The following is a 22,707-nucleotide window of genomic DNA, read 5'->3' on the forward strand; positions in this document are numbered from 1 at the left end:
CTGAAATTAGTTTGTGGAACCATTAACAGCCTTTTGGTCGAGGATCCAACTACACTGCAAAAACAGAGCTAAAAATAATTAAAATTTTCTTAAAATGAGTATCTGTCCTTGATTTGAGGAGGTAAATAAGATGGGATACGAGTTTTGCACTTAAAATAGGAACAACTCATCTCCATCATCTTATTTCAAGTGCAGGGTGTCTCTAATTAACTTGTTTTAGGGGTCAAAATACTCGTTCCATTGGCAGATAATATTATTTACCTGCTCAAATCTAGGACAAAAACAAATTTTAGGAACATTTTACTTATTTTTTTTATCCGTTTTCGCAGTGTACGAGATCAGGTTGTGTTGGCTTTGAGTTAGGACCTTAGAACTTAGTTATTTGGATCAACAATGATAGTTGTTAGTTGTATTTTATTTTATGTGTATACATATATGACTTGTTATTATTACTATTATTATTATTATCAACATCATTTAGTCTCACACTGTGCTTTCACTGTTTGTTGTGTATGTATGTATGTATGTGTCTGTGTGACGTCACACAGTACTGGGTATGTAATTTTATAAAATAATATTTGGAATGAAACTGAAAGAGACCCCAGGCAGAACAGCTCCAGTAGGCTCTCAATCAAATCAAATCATGTTCCAGACCAAGGCTTCTCTATATTTAAATATAGTTTCTCCTCTTAGAAAGAAAGAAAGAAAGAAAGAAAGAAAGAAAGAAAGAAAGAAAGAAAGAAAGAAAGAAAGAAAGAAAGAAAGCATTCACACTCGCTATATACAATCTCCATTGTTTGGCAACTTGAATTGGTGATAGTAGCTATCCTGTTCACTGATGATATCCATGTAGTATAATCCAATTTTTGGACGTTGAAGTAGAGCTGGGTTAAGTTTGGTTTGATGTCATTCCAAAAGACCAAATTCAGACTCTTTGTTTATCTGCATCAAGTGCCTCAGATTCAAAGAGCTCAGCTAGCTGGCAGGTTTGACTTTAGCACTAGCACTTTCGCTAAACTAATTAATCACTAACTTCTAGACCTAACTTTCAGTAAGTTGATATATTAATTCATAATAAACCCATTTAAATGCATTAGTCTTCCAGCTGTCTGCTGGACACCACACGCCACAAAACAGAATAACTGCTGGCTGAACCAATACTATCAGTCTAATAGAACATTTAGGTAGGATTTTTAACAAAAGTAATTTAAGCATTATTGAACGTACCTTTAAAAACTATACTGATTAAAATTGAGCTGTTTTTTTTATGGTAACTATATATAATACTACTAGAGGAGGTTCTCTTTAAAAACAACAGGATAGTTGTGATATTTATAGCAGTGCCAGACTGCAGGGAATATCACAAAAACAAAGCTATTATTTACAGATAGACGTAAAACTTAACCAAATTAAGTCCTGATTTACGCAACACCTTTAAAAATGGCCTTTCTTTTTTCGCAAAAAAAAAATTAAGAAACTCAGTCACAGTGGTAAAGTAAATCCAAAGAACATGGGGTTACAAAGGCAACACATTTCAAGCTCGGCCACTCAAAGCAATTCAGATCATGTTTTCGGCTCTCGATTAAAAGGGCTGCATGAGCGGCCGCGGCGGGGACGCGCACAGGCTGCAGCTCAGTGGAACCAGCGGCTGGAACCTGCAGCGAGAAGAAATGGCTGGACGGACTTTCGGGTTTTGTTTTCCAGCCCCGTGTTTACTCCACATTCTGAGTGTCACACATATCCTCCATCGGAGCGTAAAAAGAGAAGGCTCCACGCTGCGGATCCCCTGGAGGATGCCCAGGCCTCCGGAGCGCGCTGTGGGGGCGCAAACCGCTCTCTGAAGGATTTGGACCTGTCTTTGTAGAATAATCCCCTGATCCAAATGGTTCATAATCTCGTTTGAAGAGTAGCATTCAGAATTTCCACAGAAAAACACTGACCTGATAATATGACTTGCTCTGATAATGCTGTATAAAAGCCCTTTATACATTTACAGCAAGAGACAGTTTTTCTTGTTTGTTTTAACAAACATTTTTTATTTATTTTTTTACAACAAATTAGAGTTTTAGTAAGTGCATACAAAAATGATGACATTAAAAAAGAAATAAATACAATTGTACTTATACAATATATTACATGTAAATTAAATATGAATGAATGCATGTTTGAAGGATTTAAGTGATTCAAAATTATGATTTGAAAGAAGAAAAATGATCAACATACAGCGTAATAACAATGTTTTTTAAAAGGTAAAAACAAATCTGAATGTCTCAACATATCACTTTATACCCAATTAGAGATGTTTTTGTACAGTAAAGCGAGGTCCACACTATACAACAGATGAAAATGAAACAAAACCAACAACAGTATCTGACCTCAATCCACGTGGTCCGAATGTATTAAAAATAATGTAAAAAAAGGAAAGAGAAATGACAACTGTCTTGTGAGCTGCAACCCGATATTAAATGCCTTTGCTGTTATATTATTTTATGTCATAAGATTGCCCCCTAAAATTTCTAATCAGCAAAAAAGTCCCTATGTTTGCCACATATTTTGGTCAAACTACATCTGTTTCACCACTGCTGTTGCTGGAACAACTGGGCCGGCGAACGCCATGAAAGCTGGTAAACTCGGTGCAGCAGTGGGAAAGGGAGGCTCTAGTTTTTGTTGCAGACTACGCTTATTCTTCTCAAATGTGAAAAATCACTCTCAGAAATGGATACGGTCCCTAACTTACCACTAAGCTATTTTATTAACCTTGTTAAATTCACCATTTTCACGCTATAGGAAAAGCTTTTGTATTGAAACTTCACTACAAATGTGAGGGTTTTGAGATCTACAGCTTGTATGTGATCCCAGGAGACCTTGGAGGCCCCCTGCTGGCCTAGGGGCCCAAAGCAGCAGCAGAGATTGCTCATGTTTTGGGATTGTTCTGATACAAGCGTTGCGACAACTGATGAGAGCAGTTCAAACCTGCTGACTGACCTGTGCTCTGTCAAGTTACCGGCATATAATTAACTTATTACAGTAATAATGCAATATTTTTTACAATCACATCAGCTGCTTATCAAGTAACAGGATTTCCTTTTCCAGCTTCTTCATTTTAAGTGCTCTGTAGGCCATCTCTTGGTCCCGATTCTCTATCTCCTTTTTGAGGTAACAGCAGTAAAGGGTTCTCAGTTCATCTGTCTGCTTCTGCAAAACGTAACGTGATAGTAGACAAGTCAGCAGCGCACGCAGCCTTGTTGCATTTCTTTTCACCGAATTCCTCTAGTCTTGAATCGCGGCTCTCACCTTAGCACATCTAGTCCCGCCCGTGGCCCCTGCCGAGCCGCCGACCTCCTGAAAACTGCTGTTCTGCGCATCCTTCATGAAAAGAATGTTAGAAAAATGTCAAAAATGAAATGGCTCAAATGAAGCACAGGTACAGGCGCTTACCCCGTCAAAGCGGGCCTCGCTGATGTCCGTCTCGTCGCCGCTCAGGCTCTCTGGTTCCGTCTTCGTAACCGGCAGGAGGAGGACCGGATGGCCTGACACTTTCGTCATGTGAACAACAGACCCAGTTATCTCCGAATGTGCAGACAGCGTTTCCCTAGGGCTGAATTAAACGTACCGCTCATAAAAGAGCTGTCGGATCCACTGATCGGGCCGAGGCAGGTGGCTCCGGGTAGGACCTCCACCCTCAGCGTGTTTTCTCTGCTCTGCGCCGCATCCTCGTCTGCTGAGGTCATGGAGCGGGTGTCCGAGCCTCCCTCGGGCCTCAGCACCTCAGTCCTTTTCCTTTTTGCTGCGCGGGGACAAATTTGAGAGAAAGCGTTTGAGCACAGAGCTGGAAAGGAACGGCTCAACTGGCAGGTCAGTAAATAGGAATGGTATAAAATAATAATAATAATAATAACAAGAGGAAAAGCATTTCAAACAAAAGGGTCTCTCACACTCGAGTGTGTGGCTTTCCAAGCATACCTGTTTGGATGATGTTTTTGTGTTTGACTTTGACTTGCTGCCACGTCCTTTTGTAGCCGCTGTCCGAAACCCTGAGTCAGGAAAATAAATATTACTTCATCTACTGCTTAGATATTCAAACTTTAAGCTACCACGCCATAAAAAGTGTTCCCACCCCTTGAACCATTTCCTATTTAGTTACATTACTACAACAAACGTCCAGGTTTTTTACAAGGGATTTGATCTGAGAGCTCAACACAAAGTAGCGCAAAATTCTGAAATGGAAGGAAAAAGGATATGTAGTTTTAAAATCCTGTAAAGTGTAGTATCCATTTTTAGCCTTGTTTTACGGCGATAACATGAAATTAAAATCCAGTGCGACCAAAATATAGGCATCTAAAACAAAAGGATGTACGCCCTAGAAGAGCTGCAGGGATCCACGGCTCAGGTGGGAGAATCTGGGCAATTTTAGGGCAGGAATGGCAAGAAGAACACAGTTGCTGAAGGAAAGTCACGCGGAGTCCAATTTATGGCCAGCCAAAAGCCATGTGGGGGTTAACACGTGGAAGAAGGTGCTCTTTGGGCTACATGTAAAAGTTTCTACACCAAAATATAGGGAAAGCGGTCCGATTTAATGCAAAGATGGATGAAAGAAAACCTGTTAGAGGCTGTAAAAGTAATCGGATTGTTTTGATCAGTGATATAATAATGTGTTAGCATTGCCCAGTCAAAGACAAGACCTAAATCCAAATAATAATAAAATTTTTTTTTTTTTTTTTGCTGCTGTAGTTGCAGCAAACGATAACATTATTAAAGGGCTAAGTACAAATACAAGAGGTTTACATATAAAAAAAGAAAAAAAAAACACACTGCTTTCTGTTGCTCTCTGACACAATATCCCTATAAAACACATAGAGGTTTGTGATTATAACAAGACAAAATGTGCAACGATCCAAGGGGTATGAACTCCTTGCTTCAGTGCCTTTGAGCCATAAATAAACAGTACAGATGTTTCATGATAGGACTCTGACATGTCGGTGACCAACGTTGCTCTTACACATTTATCTTATCAGCAATCCTCTGCCAGGCCTCCTCTCTCTGTTTAGAGGCGCTGGTTGTGTTGGATTTGGCTGTTAGGATCTCTCGCTCTTCTTCATACAACTTCAATATAAGTTCTTGCTCCTTGGAGCTGAAGAAATGGGCCCGCTCCTGTTTTTTAATCATCTGGAAATCTGTGATCACAAACACAACACGATCCATGAATGCACACTGATCACACAACTCTGTATATTTGTTATCCACCCCCCATCATGCATTTGGATATCTTAAGACTCTTGTCTCCTCACCTCTGTCCGCGTTCATCATCATCATCATCATTGTGTTCTGGCTCTCGATGCGCGACTGCTCTCCCCTGCGCGGCGGAGCGAGCGCGCGCACTTATCCGAGATGTTTCAATGCTAGATTTAGTAATCGAAACGTAACCCGCGGCAGGAGAGAGAATCGGGGCGAAACCGAGCCGGGTCGGCGCGAACGTCAGCTCCGAGACCAGTCACGATGGCAACAGCTGCCCTGGAAACAGAACCGAGAAGGAACGTCCGTTGTCACCGGGCGGTACATGGACAAGCTTTGTTAACCCAGGATTTTCTAATTCGGCTTAAGGCGCGTTCGCGTGAGGGAGGCGGAGTCTGTAACAAAGAGCGAGTCACGTGGTACGGAGCGTGGCGTCATGTGCCATTGTTACCCTGTGGTTACACGCTGAAGGCACAAAACGGACTGAAAGACACGCAATTAAAGGGGTACCAGTTAGAACAATTCCCTGAAAAAGAAAATGACATATATAAATATGAGCTCTTGGGATTATTTTTATTTTTTGTCACAGGGCCCATAATTATTGGTCAGAATTAAGTAATCTTAAAACTTCCTATCAGTGCAACGCTGCTTGGTGGTTGCATTGTGAAACATAACTCAATTCCAGCCATGATTTTTGGGTGCTTGCCTGAATAATCTTTTTTTTCCTCATAAGTAGGGCTAATTTTAAGTTTCCCTGATATTTTTGACTAACTAGTCGAAATAGTTGCAGTCCTGAGAATAAAAAAAGACTGCCCAGAGGCAGGAAATGAAAAACCTAAGAAACACAATGCAAAACCCACAAATAGCATAGCGTACAGCAGGGGTCACCAACCTTTTTAAAACTGAGCCACTTCATCGGTACTGTATCACACAAAGGGCTACCTGTACTGACCTATGAACTACAAGAGTCCAGCTCACCTTAACTTTACATTTTTGATGCTTTGGTCATTTTTAAATCTATGTAAATACAAGTATGATTAAAAAGGAAGTGCAGCTGAATGAAACAGCATTTTAAATGGAGCTTACTGGAAAGTTGTGCTTTTTTTTTTATATATATAAATAGAGCATCGATGACATGTCACTGAAAGTGAAAATGAACATTTCAATAGTCAGAAGTTACAAACTAAATCCAGTTACATGATTAGAAAGCATCATGGCCAAAGACTTTCTGAATAGGATCAGGTTGCAGCAAGTTACAAAACAATATCCATTTTAAATAAAGCTAATAAACCAAATTAGGACCTGCATGAATTATAAAAAAACAATTGTTTAACCCCTTTAAAAAGGAAAAAATAACTTTTGTCAACTATGTTTTAAGTTTCCCAGCTTCAACACCTTCATATAGTAAACAGCATGCTAAAGGGGGGCTTTTACACTATTTTCTGTTTTCTAGCCAAACCTCATTAAATGTATGATGCCTTGCAAAAAATATTCACCCCCTATGTTTTTGTTTTTACCTCCTTTCTTACACCTCAGCCTAATGTGTGTGGATGGTTGTTTGTCCTAGATGTTTCTATGCTATGGGTAAGGACTGCACAGGGTGCTCAGTTGGTTTTGCACATATGGCTAGTACATTCTCAACCCACGTGGGCCCCATACCAAAAGCCCTCTGTGAACCGACAGCCATAGGGACCCATCCACAGGGATCAAATACTTCTAAAGGCTGTAGAGACCCAGGCAACTACATGGGTACCAGCAAGTTTAACAGCTAAAAAACATTGGCTTTTAAGGGCATAATGTGAGCAAGTGTTTGCTTTTCTAACTAAAAATTGTGCGATCTTTAACCAAAATATTTAGATTTAATAAGTAAAAAAAACAAAAACTTTGAATCTAATGCATAAAGCTAACAGAAAAAGGAAAACAGAAACATAGGAGACCAAAACCACAAATCAGTTAAAGAGTTACTTTATTCATGTTCATTAAGTTCAAGCTGACGTTTTTGTTTAATGGTCCAGAACAAAAGGAGTTGTTGGTTCAGGTGCCCCATGTCTAGAGCACAGAGGTATAAACAATAAAACTCCAAAGATGAAACTGTAAATAGGAGTGTGGTCCTGTAATGTTAGCAGAGGGAGCTCCTTAGAGCCAGAGCTGAGGTCTGCAGGCTTCACTCATCATGCCCCTCATAGCCGTCAGGGAGGGCATTAGCATGCGAGTTGTGGAACAGGGTTTTGTTGCCATCTCCCCAGGGGAAACGCTATTAAAACACACACAAAAAAAAAAAAACAGCATTAGATCAACGATATAGCAGGAAAATGAGACAAATCAGCGATGTAGATAAACTTTAAAGCCTGACCTTGGTGCGAATGCGAAGGTGTGAGTATGGGACAAACTCAGGCTGCTCATGGCTGTGCTCCTTCTCCTTCAGGAAGGTGTTCAGCATGCACACGGCAACGCCAGGCAGGGCAACCACAAAGCTCAGGATCTTCCATGTTTTAGCTGTCGAGAAACAAAACATATTTCATAAAGCAAGGAAAACATGCTCCCTGGAACAAGAAATAAAGGATTAGCAAGAACGGCAGCCGTTTACAGCAAAGGCCTGCAAATGTCAAGAGAGAAGTGCATAAACAGACTAACACCAGCAGACATACCATTTTGTACCAATGAACTTAGCGAATAGGTTTATACCTTCTGGTATCTCAGAATTTTCATGAACTTTGGAGATAAATCTTCTTATAATGCCCTAACCTGATTTGAGTAAACCTTTTCCTAAAGACATATTTCAACCCGTTTCCATTTATTCCCCTTCTGACGCTGGTCTGAAGCGGCTGACTCTTAAACTTTTAGTGACCTTCTACTGGTAAATATGATCTACTTAGTGTAAATGATCAGTTGGCAAAGAAAGGAAAACAAATGTGTACGTTTAGGCCCATTTCAGTGCAGTTCATTTGACTTTGAAGAAATGTGAAGAAAGAACAAAAACACCAGTGGTGAGCCGTCGAGGTATTTAATCCATCAGAGAAGGCCAAAGGTGTCCCAGAAACAATAAGAAGATACCAGACGTGCAGCACTCTTTTAGTGATTTTGACCAAAAGACACTTCTTGTCTGCGTCACTAAGCAGTTTGTCTAGTCGGGGCTATTCTGCTTTTCATGGCTGAGTATCGTCAGCCTCACACTGAAAGACGTGCTTTGATCAACCGATCACATCTTTGCAGTCAGGAGATGGGGTTTTTTTGCAGTCAGGGGGAAGTTTTCTCCACCAGGGATTCTGGATGACCCAATAACGATCACGGTAGGAGACGGGAGGTCGTCACCGATCACAGACGTTCAAGGACCCTTGAACTGCCGACAAGAGGATAGAGACTCATGGCAGATTATTCTTCCCTCTTTCAAGACGATTAAACCACAAAAAGATGCGTCTTGTGACAAAGTTTCCACTAGTATAAGGTGTGTTTCAGATGAGGATTTGTTATCTTTCAGGTCAGCAGCTGAAAGGGATGAGCTGACAGGCTTGGAGACAGCTAAGCTCAGCTAAGTGGCTGTGCCAATGGGAGTGATATTGGGTTTCAGCTATAATATATATATATATATATATATATATATATATATATATATATATATATATATATATATATATATATATATATATATATATATATATATATAATACACACACACATACATACACTGAACGAGGATTCAATAATATATATCAATTGATAGACGTATATCAATGTTAGCAAAAAAAAAAAGGGTCAATAAAAAGTTCAATAGAATAACAGTTTTCGTTCCCTATGCATTCTAGTCTATCATGTAGGTTAATATTACAGGCAATACATCCTCCCAGCCAATCACAAAGCAGACCCACAATCGGGGCTCTGTCACCAAGCCCCGCCTCTTTCAAAAAGTTGGTTGAATAAAGCGTTGAGTCTGAATTGTTTGTGTTTTCTGTATCTAAGCATAAAATGGCCAGGGCTGCACTTTGAATATTTATTTTGGATTTATTGATAATTATCGATATCGATCAATATGATTTCTATTTCATCGATATGCTTTTTTTCTTTTCTTTCCAGCCCTAATATACATATACATACATAGGTGGGTAGTAACTAGTTAGATTTACTTGAGTTACTTTTTAAACCAAATGTACTTTTGGGAGTAGTTTTACTGCACTGCCCTTCTTAATTTCACTCGAGTCATTATTACTCAAGTATCACTGCTTACTTGAGTAAAACTTCTAGCCACTCTACCTGCTGTAAATAACTCCATGAATAAAAAACATACTTGATCAAAAATGCACCAGAGAGACAAAAACTTTTATGTTAAAGTGAGACTTCTTATTTGTACGCAAGCTTTGTTATTTTCTATCTGCTGAGCTCAATGAGTCATTTGGAGGTCAAATGAAGGTACAGGAAACAGTAGATGTTGTCATTAAACTACTGTTCTAACATCCTGTATGTACATCAACTGCTTAAAGTATTGTTTCAAGTTTATTATAAAAATACTTAGAAAAGCATCTCTTATCTTTAGTGTCTCGTGTCTTTAAAATACCTGAATTTGCACGTAACATTCTATTTGTCTGTCGGATTACATAATTTTTAAATATGAAATTCTCAGCTGTTATGACTAGTTACTCAGTTCTTGAGTAGCCTGGTTACTGGATACTTTTTGACTCTTACTTGGTTGACTACTTTTTACTTTTATTTGAGTAAAAAAATATGTTGCTGAAGTAGTGCTACTATTACTTGAGTAAAATCTTTAGCTACTCTACTCACCTCTGTGTGTGTGTATATATATATATATATATATATATATATATATATATATATATATATATATATATATATATATATATATATATATATATATCTTTTCGTGTGTGTGTACATGCCTATACACACAAAGGACAGCACAGTGAATCAGGGCAGTCACATTTTGTCAGACAGGTTAACCTTCCACGCAGCTCATTAAGCAATTCACTCTGATGGGCATGTTTGTCCTTTAGTACTTGTCCATTTAACTTCAACATGCCCATATAAAATAATCTTTGAAGTTAGATTTCCCCTAAGCTGGGGCAGAAAACCATTGAACCCATCGCTAGTTGAGCCTCAGCCGGTCTCCATAGAAATGATATGGAGACCGGCTGTTGGTATTATAGCTTCATCATCTCTGTTATGGCCGCTCCACTCTCACGCCATTAGCCAACACAGCCACATAAGATCAAAACTAAACTGCTACGTTTAACTGCGACCGCGACGGCCCCTTTTTTTGTTTGTTTTAAGCAGCAAACCTGTGGTTTTAGGGGGCGTCCGGAGAAGCTCAAGGATGTGGAGCGGCTGCTAAAGGAGCTAGCGCTAACTCAGCAAGGTCACACTCCGCAGAGGAGCTGCTGCTCCGGGCCTCTGTGAGACGCTGCTCGTTCACTGACACGCAGCCGTGGCCCGTGGTTACCTGACTGCTCGCCATGGCCCCCAGCGGCGGCGGCGGCTGACAGCTGGCGCCGGGTCTGGGTCAACGAAGACCTCCACAACATCTGAGAGAAACGTCCGAAGGCCGCCATTTTCCTTCCTTGAAAGACCGGAGACCGGAAGCAGTCGCTTGTATAGGCGGAGTGACGCGTTGAAGCTACAACGCACGAGCTCTACAGCGCCACCATGCTAGCATAAATGGTTCCTACTGTGGCAAGCCGTTTTAACATAAATTCGGTTTGGTCTGACTATCTGTAATTACATTCCAGATATCTTAAATTGCTAAAACGTCTAGTCATAAAACAATTTGAGATATCTCGAAAGTAAGGGCGGTAAAACCGAATTTATGTTAAAACGGCTTGCCATATTCCTCCTGCCCCTTCCCTGCTCGAGAGCAAACCACACCTGCCCTCTGCTGTCATTTATAATCGTGTTTTCTGGTCAGTTCCTCCTAAACTGTTGCTCCTCACACCGGTTCCTGTTTTCTGTTTAGTGAAAACCAAACACGGCAAATCCACATAAAACACAATGCCAGGCTCCCTCTCCACAACTGCCGCGCACGGTGGTGGAGAGATGGTGATGTGGGCTTGTTCTCCCACCTGTTGGCGCGCTGAAGTCATGCTCTCCCCAACCATGACGTGTTCTGTCAACCACAGTGTACAAATGCGTCAGTCCATATGTTTGGCAGCTTTGTTTGAAAACGTGGCCTAGACTGGACTTTGTAACAGAACAACAACACTGAGGCTGAATCCCATTTCACTACTCAGTTCAGCTTTCAGCTCTGTGGTAGGACACATGTTTCAGTCAAATAAGACGGAAAAAAAAGTATTTCTATCTCTTAAAAATGAAAATTAGTCATAGCCGCACTTGGAAATGAAGTGGTAGGACCTTCGTTTGGATATACTATCAGAGATGCTTAACACCACTGACCTCTGACGTTTGCGATCGGTATCTATCTTATATTTAATCAGCATAAATGGCAAAGATAAATTTCTCATGTTTAACCATCAGTAGAGTCTTGAGAACATGTAAGTTGAGGCAGAGCAATGTATTTTTACTTAGTTGGAACATATCCAAAATAGAATATCCAGAGAGCAAAGCACATAAAACGTGTGTGGAAATCAAAATGCTCAAGTCTGCTATTTTGAAAGAATCACATATAATGTTTTACATTTTAGTAGTATATTGGCAATATATGATAAAATTATAGATATTTTAAATAAATAATAAATAAAATCAATGTATATTAATTTTTCAGAAGACTGACATTTGACATTGTAGTTTGTTTTTTCCTTGGCAAGCGTGACAAATAAACATCGATGTCTGCTACAGGACTAATTACTATTTACCTGAGACATGCAGGCATAGAAGATGTACGTGTATATAGTACAGAGGGCAAGTGATGTGTCAACTTCCTAAATGCCCCAAATCTCAGAGGAATTTTTTTTCATAAACATTCTAAAAAAAAATCTGACATTTCATAAAAATTCTCATTCTTACCTTTTTTGTTACATCATAAAACATAACAAATACATAAATAAAACAAAAGAAACCAAAACAGTAGTACACTGATCTGAAAATTCTAACCACAACCTGAACTAGTTGCAGCAGGATAGGGGGATGGAGAGGATTGTGAAATAGGGTCCAGTTCAGGCATAGCAGCAAATCTACAAAAAGAACTTCTGAAAACGAAGTGGTGCAGATAAAAGTCTAGACCTCAACCTGAATAAAATGTCATCACAGTGTCAAAAATGCAAAAATAAATGCTGACTGAACTGAAGCATTGTGAAGAAGATCGGCCCAATACTCCCCGGTGATGTGATGGACTGACACCCTCCGGTCCGACGGGATGCTGGTTTCTGGGCACTAATGAGTCACGGAGGATAATTAATTGTCCACAAGATAATTTAAGGTCTTTGCCAGTTGTTGGTTTTTATCAAGAGAGTAAATCCTTTTTTTACATTAACTGTAAGAAATGATAGTTTGTCATTGCAAACAGGTTGGATATCATTATCAGGGCCACCACACACACTTCAGGTTGTGCACTTAGGAAGAAAGCCGTAGAAATGGCTGCTCTAATGGCTGAACCGCCTGGAAGGGATTTTAACAGAAGTTGACAGGGTCCTCGGTAAAACCCATCCTGCAGCTCTTCTATGTTGACATCAGGGTAGCATGAGGGTTAAACTCCAGACCAGTATTTGCATACCTGTTAATAACTAACAAATGTGGCCAAATAACGGGCAAAAAATATTTGGCCAATCTCTTTTCCGATTCTGGAAGTTTGTCTGTGGAATGAATACTGGTCGCAAACAAGACACAAATCTTAGTCTCCTTTAGTGATGGATTCTCAGTATTACCCTTTTAACTCAGCTAACGGCGGCTTGGATGCGGACGGCGGCATCCGCCAACGAACAGGTAAAACGTGCACGCCGGCTGATGGTTGCTCAGTTGTTTCAGGCAGAGTGAAAAACCTGAGCGTTTGTCAGTGTTTTCAGGATTGAAGGCGGTATTGAAGTACGTCTTTTACGCCGTCCTGGTCCTGCTGCTTTTGGCTCTGCTGACTGTCATAGGGGTGAAATGTAGGGATCTAAACACGTCACATTAAACGGAGCGATTGATGTACTGCTGCAAATCACACAAGAATCTCGTTTCCCAGTCTCTCAGCTGAACAAGGAAATCACCGATGTCAAACTACAACTCAAGACGATCGGCAGTAAAGGACCAACTTCGCTTTCTGCTTCAGGTAGAAACAACAACAAGAAAGCAAAAAAAGGGATTTCTGACTTCTCAGAATAAACATACAGTCAAATCTTTGTGGCTTTCTGTGGATTCCTAAACTCAAGGTTCAAAACCAGCAACGGAGGCCCTGTTGGAGAGACTTGTTCCAACTAGAGGTAAAAACTCTTTTGTTTTAAAACAAGTAAAAAAATGCTCTGTGTTTGATCCAGTTTGACTTTGCTGACCTTTCTAAAATCAGGGACGTGCAGGCAGGGATGGGGGAATTTCCAGGGACGGTGTTATCTGCTCTCCACCGCCACCGCGACGTGGCAAAGAGCAGAAGATCAGTGTAAAACCCTCGGAGGCCACCTGCTAGTTCTCAACAATGAGGAGGAGCTGGTGAGGTCCCGTTTAGCTCCGTGAAAGCTTAAGCACACACACTGAAATACGTCAATAAAAGCAGCTTGCAAAAGTATTTGCACCCCTTTTGGTGTGATACAACTGCCAACTTTTGGCGATTTTACTGAGATTCATGTTATAGGCAAACACGGCCTAGTGCATGATATGGAGGTGGAAGGAACCTGCACATTTTTCCAAGACTTTTAATTTTCATTTTTTATTCTTTACAAAATATATAGCAGAATAGTGTGGCTTGCATTTGTCTTCAGCCTGCTGTACTCTGGTACCACTTAATAAAACCAAATGCAACCGAGGTCCATTTCCAGTTTGCTGGACTGTGGCTGTTCATCACCCTGAAGACACCGTTCCATTAGTGGAACACAGTGTAGGGATGCTTTTCTTTAGCCGGGGTAAAAAAGGTGGTCAGAGTTTGATGGAAGATAGATGAAGCTAAATACAGATCCCTGATGGATACCTATCAGAAGCTGCAAAAGGGCTTGACATTGGCGACGATGTTCACCTTCCAGCTGGACAAGGATTTCAAACATACAGCCAGAGCAACAACGGAATGGTTTGGATCAAATCTTGTGTTGGTTTATCACCCGAAATCCCCAATAATACACTCAAGATCTAGACTGTAATGTGACAGAATGTGGGAACGTTTAAGGAAGGTGCACTGCAAAAACAGAACTAAAACTTTCTTGAAATTAGTGTATTTGTCCTTTATTTGAGCAGGTAAATAAGATAATCTGCCAATGGAATAAGATTTTTGCACTTAAATTAGGAAGAACTCATCTCCATCATCTTATTTCAAGTGCATTATATATAATTATCTTATTTTAGGGGTAAAATTACTATTTCCATTGGCAAATAATCTTATATTTCTGCTGAAATCAAGGACAAATACACTAATTTCAAGAAAAATTGACTTATTTTTAGTTCTGTTTTTGCGGTGTGAATACTTTTGCAAGGAACTGTACATACATGGTATCATGTAAATAAATGAATGAACCTACCATGTCTTCAAGCTCTTTATGCGCTCTTTTTAAATTCCAGGACTACATCTCAAGGATAGTGGAAATCAAATATCACTATTGGATTGGACTCGTGGAGCGACAGCATGAGGGCGAATGGAGCTGGGTGGACGGAACCGACTACGACTCAACCCCAAAGTAAGTTCAGTGTGAAGCATCAAAGAGAGAGGTACTAAACCGGACCAAATGCTTCAGAGCTCTCCCTGCTCCTCCTGGCGTCTAGATTCTGGGACCAAGGTCAACCGGACAACTGGGCCTTCAGAGAGAACGGAGAGGACTGCGGGCAGCTGCATGGCTCCCTGAAACGCAAGCTCAAGCTGTGGAACGATGCAGATTGTAGCCTGTTGTACAGGTACATCTGTGAAGCCACGGCATGAGAGACAGCTGGAACTTATGTGCAGTTGATGCTTTGCTGATGCAAGGTGGTGAAACACGGTGGTGGTGGCAGCAGTGTGCTGTGGGGGTACTTTTTTTTCTATTTCAGGGAGATGGAAGCTGGTCAGAAGTGAAAAGAAGATGGCTGGAGCCAAATACAGTGCAATCCTGGGAAACAAAATCTAGGGGGGTGTGGAAGACTTGAGTACAAACGCATGCCACACTTCTCAGATTTTTAGAAATAAAACAAAAGCATTTGTTATTTCTGAAACCACGTCACAGTTATGCACCACTTTTTATTGATCTTTTACATAGATTCTGATATATACACTGAAGTTTGTGGTTCTCATGCTACAAAATGTGAGTACTTTTGTGAGGCATTGTGAATGCCATAACATGCACATGAGGGTGAGCAGCTAATGTGCTTGTTAGGATGTGAGAACACAGGGCAATAATTCCCAGAGTTCCTATGGAGTATGGTGAGTTAACCCTAACCCTTGGTGCTTTTCGCTTTTTTCTGGAAACAGACGTTCAGAGAACCAGTGATAATAGTAGTTGAAATTCTCTCATCTGTCCACCAGATGGCAGCATTAACCACCTCCTCTCGACAAGAAGACTGTTAATGGCTTTGATTTCTTAGAATAAAGTATCGCAAGCGTTTGCGACAGGAACTCAAATGAGCAGGAGTGTGACAATGATGTAAATATAAAGATTCAATACATTTTCTAATAATTGGCTTGCCTTGAAATGAAAGAAATTCTGCTTCTCTACCTGCTATTAAAAAGCAATTTAGGATTTGTTGCCATTGAAATTACTAAAATTGTTATTAAGTAAAGTATATTTGTGTTCCTGAGACTTTCAAACCATGTTACGTTTACAACTCTGAATTAGTTATAGAAAACATTTTATTCAGGTGCATATCAGCTAATTCAAAAGAACTTCTCAAAACGAATGATGTACTTTCTGTTAGTTACCTCAGTAAGATTTTTGAAATAATATATTCAAGATCAGTATGTTTTTTGGTTTTGTTTTTTCAAAACTTTAAAAGCATTTCGTTCATAACCTTGGGCTTCCAGCTATTGTTGTGCAGTATTCTATTTAGTATTTGGAAACTGTCTCTCCCTAAAACATTAAACCAAAGTTTGAGTAAATATGGTATTGATGATGTGATGTGTCGTAAATAAACGTTTTCATGATCAGCCCGATCAATCACTGTTAGCTGTCTAATGTTGACTCAAAGTAGACTTCACACAGACCAAGAAACCCCCAGAATCAAGAATTACATTTATCATGACTGATCACCTCCTTAAAGAACCAGGTGCAGTGATTTTTTTTTTTCTTTTTGCTGGTATCAACTTGGTTAAATCCCAGAGACAGGAGCCTTCCTGCAGACACAACCTTGAGGACAGGTCGCAGAGATGTTGTAGAGAGACTCCCTCGTCCACGGAGATGAGAATCTAGATGTTCAGAAATCCAGGTACAGTGATCCACTCTGGTTCATTTAGAGGTGACACAACAAGACCCAGGTCAGAGGTAAGGCGTGCCGTATCAGTTTATCTAAGGCTCTTCTCTGGAGTTGGCAACAGGTGGACCTCAAAAGCTCCTTTCTTCCAAACCTACCGTGAATTCAAGCCAGGTCAAATAAATCTAAAACATACAGTTTGCCAAAAGCCACGTACCCAACCCTTCAAACATGTGGAAGAAGGTGATCCGCTCAGATGAAGTGAATATTTAAAAGCTCACATACAAAACGATGTGTGTGGAGGAAAACCAAAACTGCACATTACCCCGAACACAGCGGTCCCACCATGAAACATGGTGGAGGCAGCATGATGCTGTGGGGGCATTTTGCTTTAGCAGAGACAGGGAAGCTTGTCAGCATCCTGTAAGAAATCTAGAGCAGAGGTTCACCTTCCACCAGAACGTCTCCTAAACGTACAGCCAATGGAGCGGTTTAGATCAAAACATAATTCATGTTAGAACGGCCCACTACAGGTCCAGACCTAAATCCAATTGAGAATCGGTGGCAAAACATGAAAATTGACGCCCACTGATGCTGTCCATTCAACAATGACTGAGAGAAAGGTTCAGAATGTAGATATACAAAGCTGGAAGAGTCATGCGCCACATTTCCCCAAAACATCTACAGCTGTAAATGCAGCTAAAATTGGCAGTACGGAGAATTTTACACAAACATGCCACATTTTTGTTTGCAATAAAAGGTCCTTCAGCTTCACAATTATTCATCACTTTGATCACATAAAATCTCAATAAAGTATCCTGAAATTTGTGGAAGCGGTGGGACAAATGTGTAATAGTCTAAAAGTTGAGAGTCCCGGTTGCCAGGCAAAAAAAATAACACGCATTCATAGATGGAAAGTGTATCTAACTCCAGATTTAGCAAACACCAAACCGTACCTAAACACATCTTTTTGAAAGCTGACATCCAGCGTATGCCAAGTATTTTGCTTCAGGAACCCGATTTTGTGTCTTTCAAACTCTTACGTGCAGCATTTTCTGGAAAGGCACCCGAAAAACCTGAATGAGATAGTATATTTGTGTCACGCTGTGGGCAAATGATAGTATACGCATGCAAAAATGTAATAGGTTATTAGAAAATGTGGCTGTTTGGAGGCAAAGGATGGGTTGAAGAGAAGTTGGTATTCTTGCGGCCTTGCAGCAGCAGCAGCAGCAGCAGCAGCCGTGCACACATCTTCGGGTCCCCAAATATTCCTTTAATCGCTCGGGTTTGTATTTTTGAAAGCTGAATCAATAAAAATAGGGCTGAACACAGCTGTATAAATAACTGCCATTTACTGCAACTCTCACAACTTTCCACTGGACGTCTACCAAGTTAGATTATCTTCTATTAATACACTAGGAATCAATATCTGATATGGGTGTCAGGATGGTAGACACGTGTTAAAGTGATTTTATATCTGTGCTTGCTTCCACTTTCCAGGCTTCCAACTTCTTCTTTCACAACAAAGGCATTTGGCAAATTGTGGCACGCTCACAGAGAAACATTTTGAGGCAGTTTAGTAAAACAGGTTAGTCGTTTTAGCTGATGATGATAAATCACAATAAAAGAAAAAACAAAGATGAAGTTACCAGAACTGGATGGTGGTTTGTATCTAAGCACGTGAAGGACTGCATGTGAGAATGCTCCTTCAAATTTCTCCAATTTTAGCTTCCCTTCATTGGCTTCCTGTTAAATCAAGAATGGAATTAAAAATTATTCTTCTAACGTATAAAGCCCTTTATAATCAAGCTCCATCATATATCAGAGCTCTGATTACCCCGTATGTTCCTAACAGAGCACTTCGCTCTCAGACTGCAGGTCTACTGGTGGTTCCTAGAGTCTCTAAAAGTAGAATGGGAGGCAGATCCTTTAGCTATCAGGCTCCTCTGCTGTGGAACCAACTCCCAGTTTTGGTCCGTGAGGCAGACACCCTGTCTATTTTTAATACTAATGTTAAAACTTTCCTTTTTGACAAAGCTTATAGTTAGAGTGGCTCATGTTACCCTGAGCTATCTCTATAGTTATGCTGCTATACTGCTGGAGGACATCAGGGTCTATTTCTCTCAGTCAGTAGGAGAACTGCTGAGGTCCCCATACTGTTCTCCAATTTGCATTGTTTGTTGTTATTTCAACTTTTAACTTTATGTTCTCTCTGCCTTTTTTCTCTGTATGGTAGGTACACCTGGTCTGTCGTTCTGTTAGCTGTGACATCATCCAGGGGAGGCAGATAATCTCAATTCAATTCAGTTAACTTTATTGATCCCACAAGGGGCAATTAGTTAAGAGCAGCATGTTTGCAACACATTATTCACAACATACAAGCAGTCAATATGTGGACATTTAAAACCACCCAAAGGACCCTACACAAAGTTTAAAAGCTTGACAGAAGGCAGCAGAGACAATTCGCCTGCCAGAGCAAGTCCCAGAGAGGCTAGGGTACTTGCTCCCTTCTGAACTATTTCCTGGTTGCAGAAGACATTAAGATCTCTCTGTTTCATACCTATGTTTAGTGTGTTCAGGCTTTTCCTGTCTTTAACTGTCAAACTGTGAAAACAACAGATAAAAAAAGATTAAAAAAAAGATAAGATAAATTATCTGTTTCCCCCGTTTCACAATGTCAGCATTGTTTATATCAGACTTAAGATGGTCATCAAAAAAACGTGCCCAAGTTTCTGCTACCTACCATTTCCATCTAACATAGAAAGGATTCCTGGATCAATGTGTGTTTCTGTGCTTTTTTGTGTCTCTGCTCGTCTTCTCTAACCTCAGTAGATCGCAGCAGATGAACGTTAAAGAGGAGTTTTCCTCTCCACTGTCGCTTCATGCTTGCTCAGTATAAGGGATTGCTGCAAAGCCATGGACAATGCAGACGACTGTCCACTGTGGCTCTACGCTCTTTCATGAGGAGTGAATGCTGCTTGGAGAGACTCGATAGGAAACTTTTTGACCAACCTGTCTGTATGATTTGATTTAGTTTGACTTTGTAAAGTGCCTTAAGATGATGTGAATGTGAATGTGATTTGGCGCTATATAAATAAAATTTAACTCAAACTGAATTGAAAATGTGAAATGCTGTCAACTGAGCAACCTAAAACAAAGAGGCAAGCAACAACATGATGAGGAGCAATGGTGGAGAACTATCAGTAAAGGGAATGCAAACTCACAGATCCGTTCAGTAAATCAGATTATAATAGAAACGTTCATTTATTTCAGCAACTGCAGAACCAACCCCAGATCCAGATCCACACAGGAGGAGTGTCGCTTAAGGGACTGGATTAATCATATATGGTTGATTCCCCCCCACAACATAATATCCCGCTTTAGGATTGGCCAGGCCAGACAAGACAAGCTTTGAACAGTGAACACCACCCCCCCTCCCTTTGGTTCTTATCTGCATTTGCCCGGCCACCCCACCCTTTAAGAAGACGCTGCCACACATTCCATCAGTTCCTGATCTGCAGCCATGAATGTGAAGGCTCTTGTGCTGCTTCTCTCTGGTAAGCCTGCACAAGCTCCCAGTAGGTTGGAGCCATTCTTCTGAGAGCTGTTTGAAGTTCTGACACTGATGGGTTTATTTGTCCGCCTCACGTGTCCTTCCCAGCGTGTGTGGTGAGTGGCCGGTCATCTTCCCAACGCCGTGTGGCAGTTTGGGGAGATGATCAGCTGTGCCCAGCCTGGTGTTAATCCTCTGGCTTATAATGAGTACGGCTGCTGGTGCGGCCTGGGTGGAGGTGGAACACCCGTGGACGATGTGGACAGGTAGGATGCAATCCACTTTATACATTTTTTTAATATACATTTCTGTATTTTATACAGCAGAGACTAAATCTCCCACACATGGTCTCTCATCTGCTCCATTTTGAGGTGCTGTCAAGTCCATGATAAGTGCTACAGCAACAGCATGAAGATTCCTGAATGCGAGGGTATTTTTGACCTCCCCTACGTTATTACCTATGGTTTCAGCTGCTCAAACAAACAGGTGTATTGCTCAGGTAAGACCTTGAGACAGTGATGGTTTATGACTGGTTAAAGTTTCATTCAATCTTTCATATTCTGGATTTGAGAATGAAAAACTTCTCTAACAAAACAAAAAAAATCCAATTTATGACACAAAACGGTCATTTTTTCAGAGCCGTGCAAAAATATTCATCCGTTAAAACCACAGATTTCAAGCTTTCTTAATAGCAATTTATGTGATATAGTCCAGCAAAAAGTAGTCCATAATGATGAAGTTTTTCGAAATACTTCACAAATAAAATCTGAAAACCTTGTGGGACAGTTAGTGTTTTGGAGTAAATATCCAGACCAGCTTCACACATCTATAGGATAGATTTTTGTCTGTTTTCCTATATAAAATAGCTCAAGCTCAGACTGGATGGACAACATCTGAAAATCTGTTTGCAAGTCTTCCTAAAGACTCCATGTGGGCTCAGGTCTGGACTTTAACTAGGCCATTCTAACCAATGAGGCACATACCAGCTACCCACAGCCCGCTTAATAATGTAAAAAAAACAATTAAGATGTTTTTTTTTTGTTCAGAGATCTAAAAATAGATACGAAATAGTAAATGAAATAGAAATTTATTGATTTTTCAACTTTCACAGTGAAATAATGTATATTGTATACATGTATATTGTATACATTTCTTACTTTTTCCAAAGTTTCATAAGGGTTTTGATGCTATAGAGAAACTACATTTTGTACCAATAAGGGGAAAAAAGGTTCTTTGGACCGATAAGTTGCTGACCCCTGAGCTAAATCATTCCTTTGTAGCCCTGGGTCTATGTTTAGGCTCATTGTCAGGCCAGAAGGTGAACCTTTGCCTAAGTATCCAGTCTTTTGCAGCCTCTAACAGGTCTTTGAGGACTGCCCTGTATGTAGCCCTGCACACCCTCCCCTCTGCACAAGCATGAGGGGAGGGTGCACAGCAACTGTATTCACATTCACATTCAATCAAGCTTTGATTGTTGATTAAAAAGTTAAGCTGCTTCTCATCTGACCAGAGCACTTTGTTTCACATGTTCGCTACATAACGACACTCGTGGCAAACAAAAAATGGGACTTCTTCAGCTTTCTTTCAACAATGACTTTCTTCCTACAACTGTCCCATGAAATAAAAAAATAAAAGAAACTTTTATTGATCTTTTTTTTAAATGTGGAAATATGATGTCTTGTGCCTGCATGCTATATGTAATCTGTGTGCAACTTGAGCCGGTGTCATCAAAAACTTCACTATGGTGACGCATGACAAAGGTCCTTGATTCATAAAGGACGGGTTTGTGACGTGAACAACTCACAGCTGTTTACTGATTAAATTTTATTTAGGGGTATCAAATTTAAAAAAAAGGGTCTAAAACAATAGGCACATCATACACACGCTCGTCGTTTTTCTTCCTCTTTATAGCTACGCACTATTGGTCTATCACATTAAATCCAAATTTGAAAACAGATTTTGTAAATTTAATGTGATAAAATATGAAAAAGTGTGATTGCTTTTGCCAGCCACAAGATCTAACCAATTCACAGCTGGTTGGTCCTCTCGTCATGTATTGGTAACAGGGTGCAGAAACGCAGCCAGTTGCTTATGGCTGCTTTTCTAGCCTTTGTAGATACTGTCCACACTCTATCTGTGTTTAAAGAGCAATAAAAAGATGCTGCACAGCCAAGCCCGCATCCTCTCACTTATTCCCATTTCTCTGTGTTCGCAGGGACCAATGATAAGTGCCAGGCTGCGGTGTGTGAGTGTGACCGCGTGGCGGCTCACTGCTTTGCTCGATACACATACAACCCTGACAACAAGTACCTGGATCCTAAATTCTGCACCTAATGAGGGCAGAGAGCTAAGGATGTGCTCCACAGCTGTCTCCCACATCTGATCCGCTTCTCATTACGGATAACGAAATACAGAGTTTGATTGTCTTAGAAGAAAAGTACTTGAATAAACTGTCTGCTCATACAAGA

The 22,707-nt window shown here is 40.4% G+C and overlaps 4 protein-coding genes across 5 annotated transcripts; 2 read left to right on the forward strand and 2 right to left on the reverse strand.

Moving 5' to 3' along the window:
- Positions 1-2,020: 2,020 nt before the first annotated feature.
- LOC105924803 lies at positions 2,021-5,640 on the reverse strand. The gene is made up of 7 exons (XM_012860573.3): positions 5,289-5,640; positions 5,000-5,174; positions 3,964-4,034; positions 3,614-3,787; positions 3,439-3,536; positions 3,295-3,366; positions 2,021-3,195 (listed from the first exon to the last, which is right to left on the reverse strand). The coding sequence occupies exons 1-7, from the start codon at positions 5,317-5,319 to the stop codon at positions 3,052-3,054; spliced, it is 765 nt and encodes a 254-aa protein (XP_012716027.2). The 5' UTR covers positions 5,320-5,640; the 3' UTR covers positions 2,021-3,051.
- Positions 5,641-7,181: 1,541 nt separating this feature from the next.
- On the reverse strand, positions 7,182-10,824 carry LOC105917323 (cytochrome c oxidase subunit 6A, mitochondrial). Its single transcript, XM_036144580.1, has 3 exons — positions 10,682-10,824; positions 7,586-7,728; positions 7,182-7,486 (listed from the first exon to the last, which is right to left on the reverse strand). The coding sequence occupies exons 1-3, from the start codon at positions 10,788-10,790 to the stop codon at positions 7,397-7,399; spliced, it is 342 nt and encodes a 113-aa protein (XP_036000473.1). The 5' UTR covers positions 10,791-10,824; the 3' UTR covers positions 7,182-7,396.
- Positions 10,825-12,943: 2,119 nt separating this feature from the next.
- On the forward strand, positions 12,944-16,442 carry asgrl1 (asialoglycoprotein receptor-like 1). 2 transcript variants are annotated; one of them, XM_012852099.3, is made up of 7 exons: positions 12,944-13,113; positions 13,194-13,277; positions 13,355-13,441; positions 13,542-13,592; positions 13,676-13,815; positions 14,872-14,987; positions 15,073-16,442. In XM_012852099.3, exons 1-7 carry the CDS (start codon positions 13,038-13,040, stop codon positions 15,224-15,226), a joined length of 708 nt encoding a protein of 235 aa, XP_012707553.2. In that variant the 5' UTR covers positions 12,944-13,037; the 3' UTR covers positions 15,227-16,442. The 2 variants fall into 2 exon arrangements, with proteins under 2 accessions (XP_012707553.2, XP_012707552.2); XM_012852098.3 differs by having other exon boundaries at positions 12,945-13,113; positions 13,185-13,277.
- Positions 16,443-20,059: 3,617 nt separating this feature from the next.
- On the forward strand, positions 20,060-22,707 carry LOC105917326 (phospholipase A2, group IB (pancreas)). The gene is given in 5 exon segments (XM_012852104.3): positions 20,060-20,243; positions 20,348-20,364; positions 20,366-20,505; positions 20,611-20,738; positions 22,455-22,707. Coding segments are annotated over 5 exon segments (438 nt in total). The 5' UTR covers positions 20,060-20,209; the 3' UTR covers positions 22,574-22,707.

This window comes from Fundulus heteroclitus, chromosome 12 (genome assembly GCF_011125445.2).
Source record: "Fundulus heteroclitus isolate FHET01 chromosome 12, MU-UCD_Fhet_4.1, whole genome shotgun sequence".
Classification (NCBI taxonomy): Eukaryota; Metazoa; Chordata; class Actinopteri; order Cyprinodontiformes; family Fundulidae; genus Fundulus; species Fundulus heteroclitus.